The 21,152-nt window shown below is 44.8% G+C and overlaps 1 protein-coding gene across 3 annotated transcripts in view; it reads right to left on the bottom strand.

Moving 5' to 3' along the window:
- Positions 1-21,152, bottom strand: part of SNX33 (sorting nexin 33) — a 136,892-nt gene that overhangs the window by 99,422 nt on the left and 16,318 nt on the right. For 2 of the 3 annotated variants that reach the window (XM_085643845.1, XM_085643846.1), the window contains one exon: positions 5,919-7,477. In XM_085643845.1, coding sequence (XP_085499971.1) covers positions 5,919-7,461 — 1,543 coding nt within the window. In that variant the 5' untranslated portion in view covers positions 7,462-7,477. Of the gene's footprint in view, positions 1-5,918; positions 7,478-18,089; positions 18,176-21,152 lie in introns of all 3 variants that reach the window. The other variant, XM_085643847.1, reaches the window with a different exon arrangement.

Below are 21,152 nucleotides of genomic sequence, written 5' to 3'. Positions count from 1 at the left end.
GGCACCTTTACATGTACAACACCATAAAGGGAGAAATTTATAGTGCAGAAAAAATTCCTGCAAAAATGTTCATACCAAGGAACATTTTTCTGCACTTTAAATTCCTCCCATTAAAAAAAGAAATAAAATGTGGCTGTATTTTTCAGATATAAATATGGCAACATGTCTACCAGCCACTGGGAGCAAGATGCCTGCTGTTTGTGACCGTAACACTTTGAAAAAGGGAGAACATTTAAATAAAGAGGTAATTTAATCATCAAGTTACCTCTTCATGTTAATATTCTCTCATTTAAAAACATTCAGAAATATAATTATGTTCTCATGCTCCAATATTTAGTTGAGAACGGCTTTTCTTTAAGAGTTAAATACATCAGTACTTCAGTTCTAAACCTCTGTGGCCCACATGGGTCATAAATCTGAGTAGAGCACTGCTCACTATCAGACTCTGCTATCTACAGCCGGATAAAAACAAACTAAACATAGCCTTTCCTTAACTTTGAAAGGAAAATGCAACACTTATTTATTGCAGTACTTAGTTAAAAATGAACTCGAGGCTGGGCGGTACTCTGAAGGTTTCTGTGAGCTACTTGTAGCTCGCGATCAACTGGTTGGAGACATCTGGACTAGACCAAGGATATCATCCAGATCACCAATCAAATCAGAGGGAGAGGAAAATTATATAGGGGAGATTTCATTCGATTCCCCGCATACTATAATTAAATGCCAATAGGGAGGGATCTCCCTCTCCAGCCTATTGTTATAGTTCTGAGGGGAACAATACTGGTTTTTCTAAAAGGACTCTCACCCACATTTGTCTTTTTGGCATGCTTCATCATTGAGTCTTCACTCTGTGTAATTTTGGAGGTAGCTCTTTGATTTAACTGAGAGGCATGGGCTCGGGACCAGGAACTGTTAAAATGTCCTAAAGACTCCGTCAATGGTGCTTTATTTCAGGAATAGTTGGGCACCCTGGGCAGATTTAAAACAACTGGGGGAGGTGTAGCAATGATCAATGGCTCACTCGTCCTCTAGTCAACATGTTTCAGCCTGTAATATTGCCAAAACGTTCATTCCTACAGGCAGGCATGCCTCGTCTCACATCTGCATCGGCATGCCTGTGGAGTAATGAATGATTTTAAGTGTTTCTGAATCATTCAGGAGTTACGGGACCTGAACAGGTACTCCACCAAGTATGCCTTCTGATGAAGGCGTGACACGAGGGCTGCCTGCCTAGCACAATTGGATTCCCTACCCTGAATAATATGCCGGGAAGTCCCCGGTTAGAGTACAAAAAGAACAACCAGAATCAGGTGAAACACAGAGGACGTGGTGTGAATGAATGAATGGATGGAAATGGGGACTTGGCAACAAAGTTAGTTGCTCCACTAGGTATTGAGGGAAAGAAAACAATTGGTTAAGTCCTGAAGAAGGCGGATTGAACTTTTTGGCAATATTATCAGCTGAATCATAATGACCAGAGGACGAGGGAGCCACTGTCCCTCCTACACGTCCCCTAGTGTTGTTTTAAATCTGCCCAGGGTGCCCAACTATTCATGAAATAAAGCAACTTTGACAGACTCCTTCGGACATTTTAACAGTTCCTGGTCCACAGTCCATACCTCTCAGTTACATGTAAGTTCTGTCTCCAAAAGTGGGGTTGAGTCCACCCGATGGTATACAACTAAACTGGGTGATGACTCATTGATGAAACATGCCACATTGTGGGTGAGAGTCCAATTAGAAAAAAACAAGAATGTTCTACGTAGAACTATAACAATATACTGATGAGGAGGGTCCCTCCCTATTGGCATATCATCCACATCAGCCACAAACAGATTAAAGAGAAGTGATGCTAATACACATACTTTGATTTGTATTGATTTTGGGGACAGCCTGGTGTTATCCCCTAGATTTATCCACAGCCAAATATCCAGGTAAACGCCCTGAATTGCACAGAGAAGGGTTTCTGGGATGCCCCGTTTATTACGATTTGACCCTATCAAATACAGCTTTTAAGTCAATAAATAATGCACAAATAGCTTACTTATCTCTCATTGCCCACAGGACTGAAACTAAGATTTTATCAAATTATCCTCTGTCCCACTACCTATAAATTCTCACTGCATCACGGCGGTGATTGCTGGTGTAATTCCAGCACTAGACAAAATGGTTTTTAGCTTGCATCATATATTCACTTCGGACAGTGTCTCTACAGGCCAAAATAAAAGTGTGTGATGTAAAGACAGTGCATACAACTATGAGTGTTTCTGAAATGAGGAAACATCTAGGGGAGATCACGTACTGTGGGTGCTCTATGCCTGAACTTGCTGCTCCAACAAATCTCCTGCGGGGGCCTCAGTGATACATTACAGAGTTGCGGTGAACTGAGAATCACTTCTTAAAGGAAACAAAGTATTGGAACATGACATAATGCTGTTGATAATCCGCTTCTTTGTTCGCTTCTTGCAATAAATGTATTCCCAAATTTGGCCTCCAATTAGTGTCACACTATCACCCCACTGTAGAAGTGCATTAAAACCCTCAATGTCAGTGCGTAGATCGGTAGGAACCTATTTCCCGGCAGTGAGCTATCAATAGAAGAATTGATTAGCTCATGTTCCAATACTTTATTGTCTGAACTGTATGATGCCCTGGGGAAGGGATTATTGATCACAAAACATACGTGGACCTAGAGCATCAAGTGTGATGACGCTTTTGTACTCATTTTCGGGTTTTTTGCTACCCTTATCAGTGCCTAAAACTTTTGTTCATTAATGCACTGAAGTACAACATGGGAAACGTGTAGGTATGCAGAGAAGGCACAGCGAAAGGTTGATTTCCAAATCGTCCTGGTTTACATGTCAAATCTGCTTAGCTCCATCTCCATCGAATCCTTCAATTGTGAAAGACCTGTGGCGGAGGTCAATTTTGTTTGCTGTTCAAGATTGTTGAACACACTGTTTATAAGCTGGCTTTTTTTTACCTATGTCAATCACGTCTTCATTTTTTGTCGTTGCCTAACGTCGAGCAGTGGCAACGGTGGGCTCTATATGCCTCACCTCAACTCAAAATAAGTCCAGAGGGAGACAGACATTGAATTCAAAAGAGAAGACGCAGAGGTGTGCGGGTGTTGAAACCGGCACAAGGACATCAACGAAAGGGAATACAAATACTGGACGCACAACGAGATTTTGGTCCAAAATGGCCAAAGGCATGCCAGATTTTCACTAGAACTGGCCAAATTAATTATTTATATTTAGATTCATTGTGTTCTTTTGGGGAATATACTGAGAATTTGGCTTGGCACCAACATTGGAGATCCATGGACATGATTGTGTAGCAGCAGTACTCACAGTAGGGACCTTCTATCGCATGACAAGAATTAAGAGGAAACATTTCACTTGACGGGTAGTCCTGAGATACAGAGCTCAGTCCTCTATGTGTGCATGTTTGCTTAGGCTAAACACATGATGCAAACAGCACAGTGTTAACTGTGTGTCTGGCTGCACTAGACACATGATAAAGTCACACTCAAACAAATGTGGGCACAAACCTTATTGTACTGTTGACTTTGTCAATATTTGTTCTGCGCCCATTTAAACCCAGCGAGGCTTGAGCAATTCCAAATACCAGGGAATATCCTGGTAACACCTGCAGATTTCTCTGGTACATGGTAGGCTGGGTCCCAGATAAATGGACATATTATTTTACCTGTTCTGCTCTCGCTCAAAGACAAATCAATGGAGGCGCGCGTGCAGGTATTTTATACTCGCGAATCTGGTGATCATCTATTCTTTTGAGAAAGCAGATAGCTTGGTATTAAAAGGCTAAATGGACACCCGACCCATGGGAACTGGAGCCTGCAACATTGTGCAATCCCAGGTAGAGCAGAGGTATACACAGGATGGCATAAACACACAGGGAACAGCTAAGCCAGCATGTAAAGAGATCTGCAAGAACACAGGAGAGCAGACAGAGAAGGATTGGAAGTGACCATACAGCTGCAAGACAGCAGCAGGGAACAGCTAGAGAGTCTTAAACAGTGGATTGGGGCAGCCAGGGGAGCTTGAGAAGGGTCTAAACACAGCACGGAAAAGGGGGGGGGTCTTAAAAAACCAGTCAGAGCAAGGTGTGGAGGGGACTGAAAACAGCTCGGAAACCATACGAGGATAGAGAAAGGACTGAAACGAACTTAGAGAGCAGCCATCTGGCGGTGAAGATTAATTCAACCATCTACACCCATCACTTTTCTCTTTTCACTCACATCGACTTATCAGAAATATAGCTTTGGTTTTCCAGAACTGCCACCTCCCTGACCAGCATGGTGGGGGCTTAGCGACATTTGAAAATCTATTCCAAAACATGTACTCTGCTTAAAAAAAAATAGCAGCATACCCTTTTCATCATAACAGATTGTGGATGCCTAATGAGATTTTATGACTCAAACGGGTCATTGACTAGTACCAAAACAGCTCAATAATTGTCTCTTATCCGTCATCCCACAGGAGCCCTTGCCTGCGGTCTCTACTGGGGAATGAAAAATGCCGAAGTAAATTTGGGGGTGTGCCTATTCACGTAAAGAGTGGGTCGTCTGCAGCCATACTAAGGTAAACACATTATTTATTGAGCTGCGTTTTCATTCACTTAATTTAGTACTGACCTATGAGCAAGGCCTTTTCAATGCACTGGCCAGTCCACCGAAACTCAGTCCATCTTGATGGTCCCTTCCTGATGAGTTGAAGGTTGTAAAAGGACAGGGATGAGTGTGTCCGTGTGTGCTTGGAGCCAAACTTCAAAGGAGGTCAGGCTGCATTTTGAGGTGCTGTGCCCTTCGTAGGCGGGACTAATCACAGTAGTGTCTGTGGGGAGGAGAAGCCTCTGTTAGGAGGCATGGACTCAAACTTATTAGGTCTCGCCTGACCCAGCGCATGCGCTGGTCTGGCGAGACTTATTGAGAGGGCTCCAAAAAATGCTACCAGGTCAGCCTAGAGCTACAGTGCATGTGCGCGGGCGCGCGCGCGCTTTTACCGCAATTACTTTCACTTTCGCGGCCGCATTGCCGTTTGATGTTTGATCGCGATTGCGATCACTTTCACTTTCACGGCCACACGGCCGCTTGACATAGCCAATAGGTCTCGCTTTTGGGACCTTATAAGTGTTTAGTTATGCAACTGTTGCATGGCTAAACACTTATAAGGTCCCAAAGGCGAGACCTATTGGCTATGCCAATGCTTGTTTTTTAAAGCTGTCAGGTTTGCCTGGTTACCCTGATCTGGGCATAAGGAGTCCCAGAACTTGCCCCCTATGCCCTGAATAGATTTGCCTGTGTTGGTTTTGCTGCTAAGTCTTACTTTTATGATCAGATTTGCTTTACTTGATCTCAGGTTAGAAATGGGAAAGTAGTACATTGCCAGTGTTTTTAGGCAGACACAAGTAGAGCTCCACCTGCCCCAGCTCCAATGGCACGTAAGCCTGTGGAAGTCAACAAATCCAGGGGCGGAACATTATGTCCACAACTCAGAATGCGCAGGTGCAAGCCTGTCTGCCAAGCAATGCAGTTGCCTCACCGCAAATGTTTACAACCGCAGAGGAAATCAAGCCCATGTATCAGGTGTGGCATCACCCAACCAGTTATACCGACAAATGCACCACAAAGAAAGGTTCAGGGGAGAAAGTGTGGTGGAGGTTTCATGTAAGCTGAGAAAAATAATATTAAAGTTTCATGATTTACAGCTTCACTCACTTTAAAATATTGCAATTCTGACCAGAATATGACACATACTAGGACTCCCAGGCCGCCTACACTTCATACATTGGTAAATATAGCTCAAGCTACATAAATCGTGTCCTGCAGGACTAAATGTACATTTTGACAGATCCCTGTCTGTATGAATGAGATAGAGATGGATCAGACTTACCTTTTTGGAGGTGTATGATATCTGGGAAGTTGGAGAGGAGTCCTTGGTACAGAGAGAGAGTGTCAAGCATGTGGTACAAGTCATTTTTCGGCTGCTCTGCAAACATCTCCCCGACAACTTCGTACGTCTTGCCTGTGTGAGAGATGGCACCAATGAGCGTGTCCGAGCTGTAGGGTGGATCCAGCTGAAAAGAGTTACTAATGGCCTGGAAGGCATTGCCCAGTTTCTGGAATTCCTTGCGGAAACCACCAACATGCTTGCGAACCAGTTCAGAAGCTACATTAGTGAGCTGCAGGACACTGTCATCCATTTTCTTGCTAAAAGCTTTGAAAGTATCTACCCGGTCCTCCACGTCTTGCAAATCCTGGTGCTCAGTGGGGATCTGAAAAGTCAGCAGGAAGTTAGCCCCCACCATCTCATCCTTCTCAGCACGACGCTTGCCCATCTTCCACTGCTTGTCGTCGGAACAGGTCAAGAAGTGCTGAAAGCCATCATACTGGGACAGCACTGGGTGGCTGGTCATGTGGTCCATCCAGAGTACTAATCTTCGTTTCCGCTTTTCAATAAAGTCATCTTCAAAGCGACCTGTGGCTTGCTTTTCAGGCAGATGGGGTATGGAGATCACTGTGAACTTGTGCAGCAGGCGGTTATAGAGCCAGTCAAAATGTTTGTACCTCCGATACACAGGCGTGTTGGTGTGGCCTGGGGTCAGTCTGTATGAAATGTAGCTCTTAATTCCTTTAAACTTGGTCTGTTTGGTTGGTTCTTGGACTGAGCAGACAAAAGGTTGAGGGCTGGGTTTCCACTGAGGGCCCTTAGGGCCCATCTCTATGCAGTAGGTTTCAGTGTTCTTAGACATTATAGGCACATCCCCTAGGATAAAAGCCTCCACTCCCGAGCGCACAAAGCTGGAGAAGCGGTTAAGGTTGCGCCCAACCACACTGCCTCTCTTAGAGCTGGAAATGCTGTCTTGTCTCTCCAGATGTGGCTTGTTTCGGTAATTCACATTGGGATGCAGGTATGGCTGGTGATGAGTGGGGTGACCGTTGGTGCCTGGTGTGCTCCTGGGTTCATCCACCACCGTGGCATCATCCCAATCATCCCAGTCATCATCATCGTCGTCTTCAAAGCTGCCCTGGTTGGAAAAGCTGGTATTGGAGGATTGTTGGCAAAAAGAGGTTTCAGTCGCTGGCGAGCTGGATGGGCTATTGGAATACTCTGTATGACTAGAACTGGCTCTAGAATAATCTGTGCGGCTGGTGCTAGCCCTGGAATTTTCAGCATGACCAGAATTAGACCTGGAATAGTTAGGGTGACTGGAATTAGAACTTGAATAGTCTTGGTGACCAGAGCTGGCCCTTGAACGTAGAATCTCCACATAGGTGGCAGGGAAGAGACCAGTCTCACCGCGGCTATTCTGGCCCTGAAGCCATCCATCCAGGGAATTCTCGCTGAAAATGAGGAGCTCTTCGTTCTCCTGGATGTTGATCTCCTCCTTATTCTCACTCTGGAAGCTGTAAAGAGCTCTCGCCTTCAGTGCCATGGTCACTTCCAGGAAGCTAACAAAGGATATCAGAAAGAAAAGGGTTTTAATAACTGGATATCTTGTATAACATAGCATTCACTGACACAGACCCACATGCTAATCACATGCACACTGTTTGACATCGATTTTAGAAATTCAAATGAGTTCATATCTGTAAAGTTACTTCCTTTTTGGTACTTCCATCTATTCATTGAGGGTAGGACTCACCTTATATTTTTGCATTTCCCTCCAACAAAGGAAGCAATAAACTTTCCTCAGACAATAATCTGCTGTTTTTTACAAGCCTTTCACTCCAGTCAACATGGTTTACACTCCATGTGCTCCTCAAACAGAAACTGGGAAACAGGAGTAATAGAGGTACATGAATCACTAGATTTGATTTAGCTTCTCTTTGTTACCTTATGCACATCCTCACTGGAAAAATCGAACCAATGAGAATGATATATACTGCTCATACAAAAGAGAAATGCTGCGGCAACAAATGATGGACGGAATGCTGAATAACTCAAACGTTCAACCTCAGTCAAGAGATCTGGGTTAAATCCATGTCTTTTGCTCACTATGCCACCCCAGTTTGGACCCAGTCCACCCTGAATTGCCAAGCCAGGCCCTCCCTGGACCGGAAACAAGCATCCTGGAACTGGTTTCAGGACATCACCTCTTATCAGCCATGCTAGTTTGAATCTAGTGGTACAGTGAGCAAGGGACTCACGTCTGGGCGTACCCATCCCACTTAGGACGAAAAATGCTGTGGCAACAAATGATGGATGAATAAATCAAACAATCACCCCCAGTCAAGTGATCTTGGTTAAACTGATCATTCTTTTGCTCACTACGTCACCCCAGTTTGGACCCAGCCATATGCAAATCAGTCTTGACCCAGCTCCTCATGGGAACAGTCCAGCCTGAACTGCCAAGCCAGGTCCTCCCTGGATCAGAAACAAGCCACCCCAGACCGGTTCCCAGGAAGTTCTGGCATAGTGAGCAAAAGAACGAGGGTTTAAACCAATATCTCTTGACCGGGGGCAAGTGGTTGAAAAGTTTCAGCATTTCGTCCATAATCTTATTGTGTTTGCTATGTTCGCCCTAAATGGCCAAAGGTATGCCCAGATGTCGGTCGTTTGCTCGCTGTGCCACTGGATTCAAGCTAGCCTGGCTGATGAGAGGGTGATACCCCGAAACAGTCCCAGGATGCTTGTTTCCAGTCCAGGGAGGACCTGGCCAGACAGTTTGGGATTCACTGTTCCCATGAGAAGCAGGATCAAGACTCATTTGCATATGGCTGGGTCCAAACTGGGGTGGCACAGTAGGCCAAATTGCAGTTTGAACAGACTTACTTGTTGTCACTGGGATTTTCCAGACTTTGAAACGGTGAAACTGCTAACCGTAAGCAGTCTTGCGCTGCAATGACTGCTGCATACTATGCTGCTCACCGTGTACATGCTAGGACATATCAAGGTCTACGGTATTCGATTATTATTTTACTATGGGCAACTTAGATACTTACAACTTTGGATGCGTTCGCACATATCTTTGTGGGACAGGTACTTTGCACATTTTGATTCCGGGAGAGGCAGTCAAATCAGAACATTTAGCCTGCTTGGACCGTAGATAAATACAAACTTTTATGACGATTAGCGTTTTCACCTTTCAAATACTTACGATATTAAACAGCGTATATTTATGTGTTTGCCCAAAGATGATATTGTGACTCTATTTAGTAACACGAGGTGTTGTGCATTCCTGTGGGGTTCTGGGCCCACAAATAATATCTATAGAAAAGTGGCAGAGTTGATGCACTGTGTTAATGATTATAGTCTGGCTCTTTGGTAATTCTTCATTTGTTTTATATTATTGTAGTATCATAAGTTTAACCTTACTGAGATGGCACTGGTTGCAGATGCCTAGAATATGGTACTCCATTTTCGGTGTCATTACTCTAAACGAATGTATAAAAATGGATTTCAAGAGGCATGGATGTGGCACGCCGAGATTGTTTGTTTCGGAGCACTCTCCATTCCTTCTACGATTGTTCAAAGGTAAGTCATTATGTTAAGGGGTGGTTTATGTGCAGCCTCTTTCGTGTACAATTATGTATCTGATTGACGCTGCAGAGGCTCGTATGGATTATAACATGCCTTTTGGGACTTTGGCTGTTGCGGTAAACTGGCTCGTATATGATCATGTTAAGCCAATAGGTAGCATTATCACGGCCTGAATATGGAGTATAAATACCCAGGACTGGGGGTTGTTTTTTTACCTGGGCTTAGAGAGTTGATTTATAATCGATAATCCATGTACGTGGTTCATGACATGCTTTCCCGTGTTTCTGAGAATTGGGTTTGACTAGCACGATTGAACTAAGAAATAATATGTTTAAGTGTGTATTTACCGGGATACTTGATTATTACTGGACGAATAGATGTTTTGTTTCTACAAGATGTTAACATATTTAAGGCTATCTTGATGTATTATGAGATTATGTGAACACTCGAGGGATGTTCCACATGGTTAATTAACCATGAAGATAGAGTAATTAACTTAGAGATTTAGATATAATCAGGGACTGCAAAGATTAATGATATTACAATGTATTTTGCTACACTTAAGTGGGTCTTTACAACGATTCCCGGTTGTCAGTGCTTTTAACTTTAGTGCACATGATTATGGAAATGAACTGTGGGATCAGTCCATGTTTAGGGCATAGGTTGACTGGCTTACGAAGTAATGAAGCGTTGGATAGTATTGAGTTGAGAATTGGGGTGTTGTGTTTAGGAAAAGCACTAATATTGGCTAACTTAGGCCATAGAGATATTGGGGGAAGCTATGTCTGGTAATGACCATGTGAATCTAATATTTGGTTACAGATATTTTTTATAAAGTTGGAAACTGGCCAGATATACGGGTTGGCGGCCATATGAAGTGATTCAGTAAGGTTTCATGGTATTAATTCAACATTTATGGTATGTTTGAGATTTTTGCAAGAACTGGGTTATATAGCAATTTTTTTTGTCTTTATAGGAAAATTAAGAAGTAAAAAATATACACTTGACTTTATACCTGGATTTTTCTTTGGGTCGTTAGCACAAGTTACATGGGGAGTTTTGTTTAGCGCTGGGCGGCATTGAGAGAGGAGGTTGAGATTTTGCAACGGGAAGTTTGGTGCACTCACAGGATGAGGATATGGATTGCGATGTTTTCATCTTTACTTTAATTTTTTGTTTCACATTTTTGCTCACATTGGAGTTACAATGGTAATGTTGGACGGTTTCAGATACTATATTACCATTGTACGGGGAACTAACACCTTGCACCTATGCTCTACCTTTCGTTTCAGTTTGGGGTTCGCTCTTTTGGATGTGTAGGAATCAGGATGAATACCAGGTTTTCACAATAACCAACATTCACCACTGTGGTATGTTAGGAGTAGGTAGAACAATGAAAGAGTGTGACTTATTTTGTATCCCCGATTAAGTCAATGGTATATTTACCTTGAGATGAAACATCTGTTGGCTAGGAGTTCAACTTTCTGGGATAGTTCGAAACATTATTTAGACATTTAGATAACTGAGTCAGTTATGTACAGCGGGCACTTCTTGATATCGTTTTGGTGCAAGCTAAAACTTTGCCCATTTCTGCTCTGACAGTTCAGTGTTCAAGTCTAGCTCCTATGTTGAATTTAAGTCGCTACAGTCCAGCTTGGTCATCTGTATCAAAGTAGTATATAATCTGGTGACGGCCTTCTTGGCCCTACCAGTGTCAAGCATAATGTCATGCGCTACATGACTACGGGTAACAGGCTTCAATGCTCTGTGGCCAAAAATGTTTTTAACAATACTAGTTTATTGCATTAAACTGTACACATTGTCCCATAGGCATCAGATATTCCGGCTTGAATGTTTGGAAGGAGTGGCATGCTGTATCAATGCATAAATACCCTAGTTAAGCAATGCCAGCCTCTGTCCAAATTCGTCTACTGGCAGTCGAAGTTACCCTTCTTATCTCAGGAATGCACCATTAAGATAAATTAGGAGCATATGCAAATTGAGTGTCTGTTTTTCTCAATACTCTGAGCCAACAGCGATTTGCCATCTCTGCAAGAGTGTTCCCTGTAACTTCGCTAGTTGGGTCAAAATCACAACAGTGATTTGTCTCCCACAGCCTCTTGAACTTGCACAGCCTCCGCGGCGACAGTCACTCAACCGAAGCACTATCCATTGCAAATGGACTGCAAGTTAATGTTTGGCACGGCCACCAAAACTCTTTGGAGAGGTTGAACATAATTCTTCATTTTCACTCCTCACTCTTAAAAAACAGAAAGTTACCTACCAGTAATTACAGTTCTCGGGTGTTGGTATATTACAAAGATTCACGTGATTTTTGTTTATTCTCTGTCACGCGGCTTGGAATTCCTGGTACATTAAACTATGCCACTATGATCCAGACAATGAAGAGAAAATACCTGAACCATGAACCCAAGGGGGAGTCTTCAGATTTTTACAGGCACATAAAGTGTGTAAAAAGACAAGCTTATACTGGAAGTCGGGTGGTGTAATCGTCAATCTACGAAAGATGCTCAATCTAAAGAACTGTGATTACAGGTAAGTATCATTTGGTGCTTCCGCACTGGGTCTTTCATACATTGAATTCAATTAGCAAGTAGCACAAAACACTGAAAAGTTGGGAGTGAGACTCTCCGTATTGAAAATGTTTGCAAATAGCAGCCTGGGCCACACTGGCCTCCTTCCACAACTGCACATCTAGGCAGTAATTACTGGTAAATGTATGCCTTGTCATCCGCCATGTGAAAACTTTCCATATGGCCAGAGGGGAATAGTGCTGCTTTGTCCGCCACACTTCGAGGTTCACGCACGGATACTCTGCTGGAACATGTCCTGCCACTTTCTTGTGGCAAGGGCTGAGGCACACGGCACCCCAAATCGCTATTCGTCGCTTGCAGATTGTCTTTTGACCGACAAAATCTTTTATTAAATCCGATTTTTTAAAGTCTGTTGTCCTGTCCAATTACTACCTTAGTCATCTGCTGATGTCTAGCAAAAGATCCAAAATATGATTTTAAAATAACAGTTAAAATCAGTGTCTAACTCAGATGGAACTCGAGTGAAGCTTTGGTATGAACATGGCATTTGTTCGTTTTAAACAGTTCCATCAAAGAGGAAGACTGCAGTTTTGGACTCATTTAGCAGACGTAAGAGCCACGGCTGACATTTTCCACGTAACAAATGTAATGTCCACTTTGTTGCTGGTTTAACTGGAAGAACCGAATGATTTCATACAATATATTCAGTTCTCACAGGGGCTCGTTTTAGCCACTGAAGTTAGGAAATAAAACAATCTTTGCATGTCTGTGATTATGCTATGTCAAAAGAAGAAAGATGTCCCAGTCTTCGTTCTGTACCTCAACTTCACTGCCAGATAAACACCTGGATATGAGTTCTTGAAACTTGGTTCTGCCAAATATAATATAAGAAATTGGTTGCAAACCTCTTCTTCCTTGCACCAAAACCAGAACATCTGGCATCTCCCAAGCGATCGGATTGTAGGTGCCTCCTACGGCAAGGCAGCTGCAGGCCCCACCAGGTCAATCCGTGAGCAGGGATGCATCGCAGGCAGTGGCAGCCTGCCCAGGCTGGCAGGTTTCTACCTGGGTTTCAACGCTGCAACTCCCTCTGTCGACAGTGGCATCACTAGATCATGTCTTGCAGCAGATACCAGGCGGACACAATGGTTGTTGACTCTGTGCAGTCTTTTGAGTGCACTTCTCAGCCGAAACACGAAGAGAGACTGGGAGACCCACTCAAAGCAGGAGGCACTCCTGGCTTGGCACTCTCAAGAAGTCTGCTTCTCTGCGTCGTCCTGGAGCCAGGAACACGCTGGGCTTCTCCTCCTTGACAGACTCCCCTCCCACAGGGCCAGGTAGATTCCTTTCCTCTCTAGGCAACCAGATTTCTAGGTACTAGGAAGGCCCTCAGCTCCTCCAGCAGAAAGGGCTCATTTCAGGTGAGGTGCCGTCCTGTTTGTCGGGCAGAAAATGGCACTGGTCACACAGCAGTTCTCCAAGTCCCTTCCATTACAATCTCTTCCTTGGTCATGAAGAACATGGAACTGAAACAAAGTGCGGTGGTTTGGATCCCACTCATGTACACATTATCCAGAGAGGGGATGCAGTTCTACTGTCTCGTGCTTGATAACCCGTTTTGGGGGTGGTATCTTTTCCGATGTAATTAGCAAGCAGCTCTCTAGACACATCTTTACTGTAAAATGATGCTTCTCACAGCAGATAGCAATGGGTCTCGCACCAATAAAGGAGTAGCAAAAGCAGGGGCACAATGAAGCGTGAGCTCTCCGTACCTCATCAGCCTTCTTGAGGGGCAGACAAGAAGGCAGCCTCGAACTCGGAACATTCCCACCTTGAAATTATTGTCTCTCCCTTCTCACCCGTACCATCAGCAGTGCTCAGGAAGAACTCATCAGCAGGCCCTTGCTAACAAAGTCATCATGAAATTTCTAAAGGAAGCCCTATCTCACCTCACCACACTATAGTGTCTGGATATCTACCCTCTAACCATAAGAATGCAGGGCATGCACAAGCACTGCCTAAGAAAGCTGTCCTCATCTGCCAACTTGGACCACGCCAAATCTAGGGCCAATTTGAATCCCACTGACTTCAGTACTCAGACTGACACATGCACAAACAGCCCTACTACAAAAGGGGTATCACACGCTCACTGTACACACACACTCAACATGCACACGAAGTGGAAGCCAAAGGTTCTGGATTTGACATAACAGTGGAACTTTACACAAGAGGGCTCTGTGGATACCCTATCACTGACATAAAAAGCACTGGCAAAGCCAATAGGTTGGTCTATGCAAGAAATTTCCTATGTCAAAAAATGTGCTATTACGTGGTGAACAATGACAGCATCCTAATGATTTATTTTAAATTGCTCACGGAAGAGCAGGGTGGGAGCCATCTCGGAGGGAGGTAGGGCAAGCAACACAAGAATGTAAATGCCTCCAGCTCTGCTCTACCACCAGCAATTTAAAAAAAAAGCTACTCTCTGCCAGCTCAGGCCACGTCATAGCCCTTTTATAAAAAACAAAACTTTCAGCCATGGAGCAGCTTCGTTGCTGTGCATCATAGGTAAAAACATTGACAAAGGCAATAGGTCACATAGACGTGGCCTACTGGCTTTGTCAATGCTTTTTTTGCTGGTGGGATGGGAAGGTTGGAAGCAACGATGGGAGGTGCAAGCAAAGACAAGAGATCAGGAGCAATGACAGGAGTTTGGGAGGCTGCAAGCAACAACGGGAGGGTGGTAGTGGGCTAGCAAGAAAACATGGGACAGAGAGGGGAAAGCACCATGGGCAAGCAACAATGGAGGGTGAAGGAGACAGCAATAAAGGGGGCAAGCAAAACAATGCAGGGTGAGAGGGGGCAAGCAACAACACAGCAGGGAGGGGACAAACAAAAGCATAACGAAAACAACAACAAACATTAATCTGACCTTGTGTAACAATCTGGTGTTTGTATAAACTGCTCCAATTTCACGTTATATTTTTAAAAAATGCAACACAGAGGAGCCCTCGCAAGTAAACAAAATCAGTTGCAAGTGACGGTCCACATGCTGTCTCAGGCGAGCCCTAAGAAGAGTTGTCAAACCATAAATCACCAAACAAAGTATGCTGATACCACTGCTTTGCTTGATGCTGCCAGGATGGTGACAGTAGTCCACTGCCTCTGTGAGGACACGCTTGGTGTGTCCATCCAGGTCACAGGATCTCACATTGTCAAGGACAGGCCTAGTCCTCTGTGCACATGCTAGATTAGCATATCGTCAGGGCCAAAATAAAAGTCAGGATACCGGTTTCACATGCAGGCGGGCACCCATGATCAGAGTGCAACCCCCATTCTCCCTGCAGGGGACATGCCTGTTTTAAACATTCCAAACACGAATCTCCAAACTCCAAACACCAGACTCATTTTGAGAGTGAGAAATCTTTCTATTTTTCAGCACACATGTCCCAATTTGAACAGTTCAAATTTTAACAGCGATGGGTAATTTTCCATTGCATAGTTTAGATTCCTCTTTGTGTATTATTAGAGTCTCAACATCTACTCTGCGTCATAAGTTTATAGGGCCTGCTTTCAGCCCCTGCCATCTCTGTTCAAAGAGACTTTTCTTACCGTACCCACTACATCTTCATAAGTCCTCCACTTCCTGTCCCTAAAATGTCTTCACAGGACCCCTATCCTTGTTTCTATATATATTCATAGAACCTGTATATTAAATGTCCCAAGTTTCCAGAGTGTTTATTTTCCATCTTCTTTATTCTATTTTGGTGCCTTTCTCTTTTCACCTAGTTTAATGATCTTGGGCCAATCTCTTTTTATCCATAAAGGAGGCAGATCATTTAAGGCTGCGGCTGACCTTATCTGTGTCATCTTGAGGAACTGAGACCAAATACAAGTCCATTTCATGAACAGTGGTAGAGAACACCAATTGTAATTGTGCTATAAGCCTTTCATTACTAGGTTCACTATTATATCCTGGCCCTTGACTTGTGGTGCCCTGTGCATGTATGCGAAGCGAGTTTGGGGTCTTATTCCTGCTTGGGATAGGTACATCACCACCACAAAACCTACCTCACAAGTTCAGCACTCCCATTAAATGCTGGCTTGTGTCTTTGAGTGTAAGGAATATTAAGGCTGAGAGATCAGTTCAGTCTCTTTTCTCTTGTAAAAGTGTGTATCCGTTGCCCAGTCTTGTTGGCAATAAATAAGGCCAAAAGTAGGGGTTCGGTTGTCATAAACACCAGCAATGGAAAAAAAACTTTACTCAGAGGAAGTAAAAGTGCCCACTCCTCACTCTCAAGCCCTTTTCAGTGCACGTAAGAAATATCACATTACCAAAATCTTCGTCCCCTTAAAAAACGGAGTAGGTTCCCACATTAAAAAAAATCTATAACAATTGAGCCATAAGTGCTAATGCTCAAAGCACAGCACAGAAGGATCACGACCACTTTGCGCCTGCGACTAGTATGGCACAACGCAGCAAATCCGTAAGCGTGAAATACGCACATGCGCTACACGTACAGCAGCAGGCGTTGTGTCAGGGAGTGGGTGGGCACAGCGCCCAGCCAAGCTGCCAACCTGCCAATCGGCGTACGCGGGGTGGCGTCAGGAAGTCAGGGTGACGTCCTGTGGAGCACCTGTTCCGGGAGCCTTTCCAGGTAGCCGCCGGTCTCCCTAGAAACCGTAAGCCGTGAATTGGAGCAGAGGCTGGCTACTTTTTAATCGCCGGTGCCTCTGCTCGCGTTGTCTCGGTAACAGGGAGTCCGTCGCCTCTCCCTGACTAAGGTGTGTCCTCCCCACCTAGGGGTGCAGCCGGCCATGCGTGCTGTGGTGACGTGCACGCGACGCACGCCTTCCCACAGCACGCTGCTGCCCTTTGAGAGGAGTGTTGGCAGGCCTGACGTCAGGCAGACTCACTTTCCCTGAGACCTCCTTCAGGCCACAGGCTCCGGATTCTATACAAGCTACCACAACTCTATCCGGTTTTAAAGCTTAGGAGCGTTTTCGGGGTAGGCGCTATCTAAACCATGAACATAATGTCGCTGTTTCACCACCCTTCCTTGCGACCACTAAGTCGCACTGTATTTGGCTATGTATCTCCATTTGAAAATAATTGTATTAAACATATTGTGGCTGGATAGGCAGACAGGGCAGAAATGTGAGTTCTTTCTGTAAGTTGTAATACATGAAACGTCCCGGGTTAGAGCACCCGGCTCCAGGTGGCACTGCGCAGTGACTAACCCCACTTGGCCTCTGTGAGGAAAGCTTTCACCAGACCACGGTCCAGGCTTTGCCTACGTTGCAGGTTGGGAAGGAAGTCGGTGGAGGTGGAGGAAAAATCTCTGCTGTTGCTGCCAATGCAGAACTTGTTTTGCATGTGAGGTAATCTTGCGCAGCCAACGCCTCTGCTGTGCCTGTCTTGCATTTCTGAGGAAAGCTTTTACTGCGGCTGTCCACATTATGCAACTTGAGCATTCACTGTCGCCACCATAGTTTTCAGATGAATTGAGCATTTTAACTGGGACTCTTTACACAATGATGCAGTAAAGATGAAGCGCGTGTCTGTACTCCAGCTGCCTGTTCGGTGGCGAGTCTTTGGGTATGACGCCAACTTCTGGCGCTGTTGCTATGGCTGCTTGACCAACAAAAGTGTTGTCCATACTACCTTGTACTGTTGTTACAAATTAAGCTTGTGTATCGCGTTTAGTGGTGGGAATGACCAGACATCACCTCCTTCTCTTCTCTTGGACCTGTGAGTGGGAAGGACCTGTGTTCTCCCACCCAAGAACAAGAACACTTAACCCTTAACACTTCAATGCAGGCCGAGTCAGGCCTAGATCTGAGGGACCTCGAGTTTACATGAGAAGTCTTCTGGCTAAAAGCGCTGCAAGGCCATTCTAATGACAGAATGTGAGCTATACAAATGCTAATAACAACATCAGAACACAGGCTCCCCTGTGGGGTGCAGGATAAGAGAGAGCGCTACCCAAGTATGGTAAAGCCTCCCAATTGTTCGCACACTTACTCAGAGGTGCCCCGAAAATGTGTACACTCTGAGGGTGGGGGTGCCCTCAAGGACGTTGTCCGCTAAACTGACCGCCTCGTCGACACCTGCCATAGAAAACATCAGGTTAAAGTCATAAAACCTTAAGTTAGCAGACAAAACAGGCAAATCTGCAAAACGCCGAAACAAGTCATGAATAAATGGATGCGCATGCAACAGGACAACCGCGCGAGTCCACTGACATGTCATTTAGAAGCATGGAGTTAAATACCATCAGTATGCAATGATGTCCATTTTTAGGTCTCGCCTGACCCAGCGCATGCGCTGGTCTGGCGAGACTTATTGAGAGGGCTCCAAAAAGTGCTACCAGGCCAGCCTACAGCTACAGTGCACTTTACCGCGATTACTTTCACTTTGATGTTCGATCGCCATCGCGATCACTTTCGCGGCCGCACGGCCGCTTGGCATAGCCAATAGGTCTCGCTTTTGGGACCTTATAAGTATTTAGTTATGCAACTGTTGCATGGCTAAACACTTATAAGGTCCCAATAGGCGAGACCTATTGGCTATGCCAATGCTTGTTAAACATGATCCTTCGACTGGATAAAAATGTGCTTTCCGGTGGATGGAAACGCGCTGGCTGATGCTCATTTTGTACAAAACAAACGGATAATCTTGGGTTCTTCGAGCTGCTTGGAGTCTCACCTAGGATACTTATCTCAGGTTTATACCGCAGATCTACCATGTAAATAAAGTCTTTATTCCATCTCCTCTGACTCCTTAAACAGATTTTCTCTTTCCTTGAGTTTGCACTGAGTGCAGGCAACCATGGGCCTTTATACTCCCACGTCGATTACAACAATGAACTGTAGGTTGACACAAAGGGACGCCTTCTGCATATCCTCCAGTGTTCTAAACTGGACTGTGAAACTTCTCATATATCTCAATCCTCGGCATGCTATCTTGTCTGCCTTGTAAGTCCTCTATTAGCTGCCAGGTACTCGTCATATTTCGCTCAGTGCTCTCTTGCGCTGTGCAAGCACAGCCATAGAATTTGCATATGTATAATTATTATTATTATAGAACAGGACCAATATTCATACGGGAGTAGTTGTGCAGCTAACAACCTAAGTTAGACCCAGCCCTCAATTGAGATACATGAATTCTTCAGATCACTGGTGGCATGCCAAACATTCTTAGTAAAAACTGCAAAATGACCGAACGTCATACCAGAACACATCTAAAAAAAAAAAAAACTTTTATGGCGATTATCAAAACATGGTTATTTCCATAGTATCCTGCTTATCAAAAATATCTACAAGATCAGATCCAATGGATGTCTTTCAAACACGGCTATCCATCAGCGCTCAACCTGAGCTCTATTAAAATGTATCGGAATATGGAAAGCAAAAACGAAGCACATTTTTGGAAATCTGAATTGTGGTGGAAACAAATATTTTAATACGATCAAAACAAATCAATACACCAGGTGATGCCATTTCCACACATTATCGTTTGTGCGCTGTATAGCTTTAGCAGTAAACCTGTATGTCTGTGAAAATGTAATGCTCATTTTAATTGAAAATGTGGTGTCTGTAATGGCAGTGCCCTACCACACCATGCATACTTCACACTACGCCGCTCCAATCTCCAACACTCTATGGCACTCCACTTCACGACATACCACTCCACGCCACTCCACTCTACGCCCCTCCATTGTACTCCACTCTATGCCACTTCTACGACATTCTACTCCAGTCTATGACCCGTCACTCCACTCTACACTCTTGCACTCTAAGACACTCTATGGCATGCCACTCTACAACATTCCCCTCCACTGTATGGCACGACACTTCACAACACACCACTCTATTCCACTCCATGCCACAACACTCTCCACCACTCCACTCTAAGCCACTCAATTCTATGACACTTTACTCCACTCTACGCTAAGCCACTACCCTCTACGCTAAGCCACTCTACACCCCTCCACACTATGCCACTTCACAGTACTCTTCTCCTCTCTACTCCAGTCTACGACACTCCTTCTATGCCACTGCGTGTCACTTGATTCCGCTCTACAACACACTACTCTACTCAACTCCACTCTACACAACAACACTCCATGGCACTCCACTCTATACCACTTTACTCCACACTACTCTACTCTGCAACATTCTACTCCTTCCACAACACTATGACAATTTACTTCGTCCAGGACACTCCACTCTACTCCACTCCATGACACTCTACTCCACTACTCTCCACGACTCTCTACTCCACTCTGTGCCACATTCTACAACCATCTACTCCACCATACACAGCTCCCTCTATATGACTCCATGCCACTTTACTTAACACTACTCCACTCTACGACACACCATGCCACTCCACTCTACGCCCCTCTGCTCTACACGCTCTACTCCCTCCATGACACTCTACGCCACTCCACTCTATGCTACTCACGACACACCACTCTATGCCACTAACCTTTAGCCATGCTGATGTACAACATGGCTAAAACACATTGGCCAAGTCGATGTAGGTCCCATTGACAACAGTGATTGGAGAGAGGCCGCAGTCTCCTCGCGCTTGCGTCTGATGCAGCTAAAATACCTACACAGAACTTATTATGCACGCCTGAGTCTTTGGAAGGCAGGGCTCATAGCCTTCCCAGAGTGCCTACGCTGTGGCACGGAAGAAGCCACATTCCTACACACGGTATGGACATGTCAGGGGTAACAGGTACAAACGCCACCTGCTGTTTCGGAGTCTGACCTTGGCTAAAAGAGACACAGCTCGCTCTTGGAAAGCAGAATCCCCACCCTTGCTGGGTGTTTGGAAGAGAGGATTAGATTTCTTTATGGGACTAAAGGAGCCTGTGTTTAGGGCTTGGGGGTGCCCTCAAAAACATGCACGCATATGGCAGCACTGGTCAGATTACAGAGGTATTGTCTTGGCCTCACTGACACCACAGCCCACATCGTCAGATTTAGAGGTACTGCTCCACGGCTAACATATAGATTATGCTTATGGGCTGGCCAACAAGTTTATGACAGGGATTGATCCCCAGGGTAGCGTCAC

The sequence above is a fragment of the Triturus cristatus genome, chromosome 3_1 (assembly GCF_964204655.1).
Source record: "Triturus cristatus chromosome 3_1, aTriCri1.1, whole genome shotgun sequence".
Taxonomy (NCBI): Eukaryota; Metazoa; Chordata; class Amphibia; order Caudata; family Salamandridae; genus Triturus; species Triturus cristatus.
The sequence above is the reverse complement of the archived record's forward strand: the minus strand, read 5'-3'. Positions and strand labels throughout refer to the sequence as shown.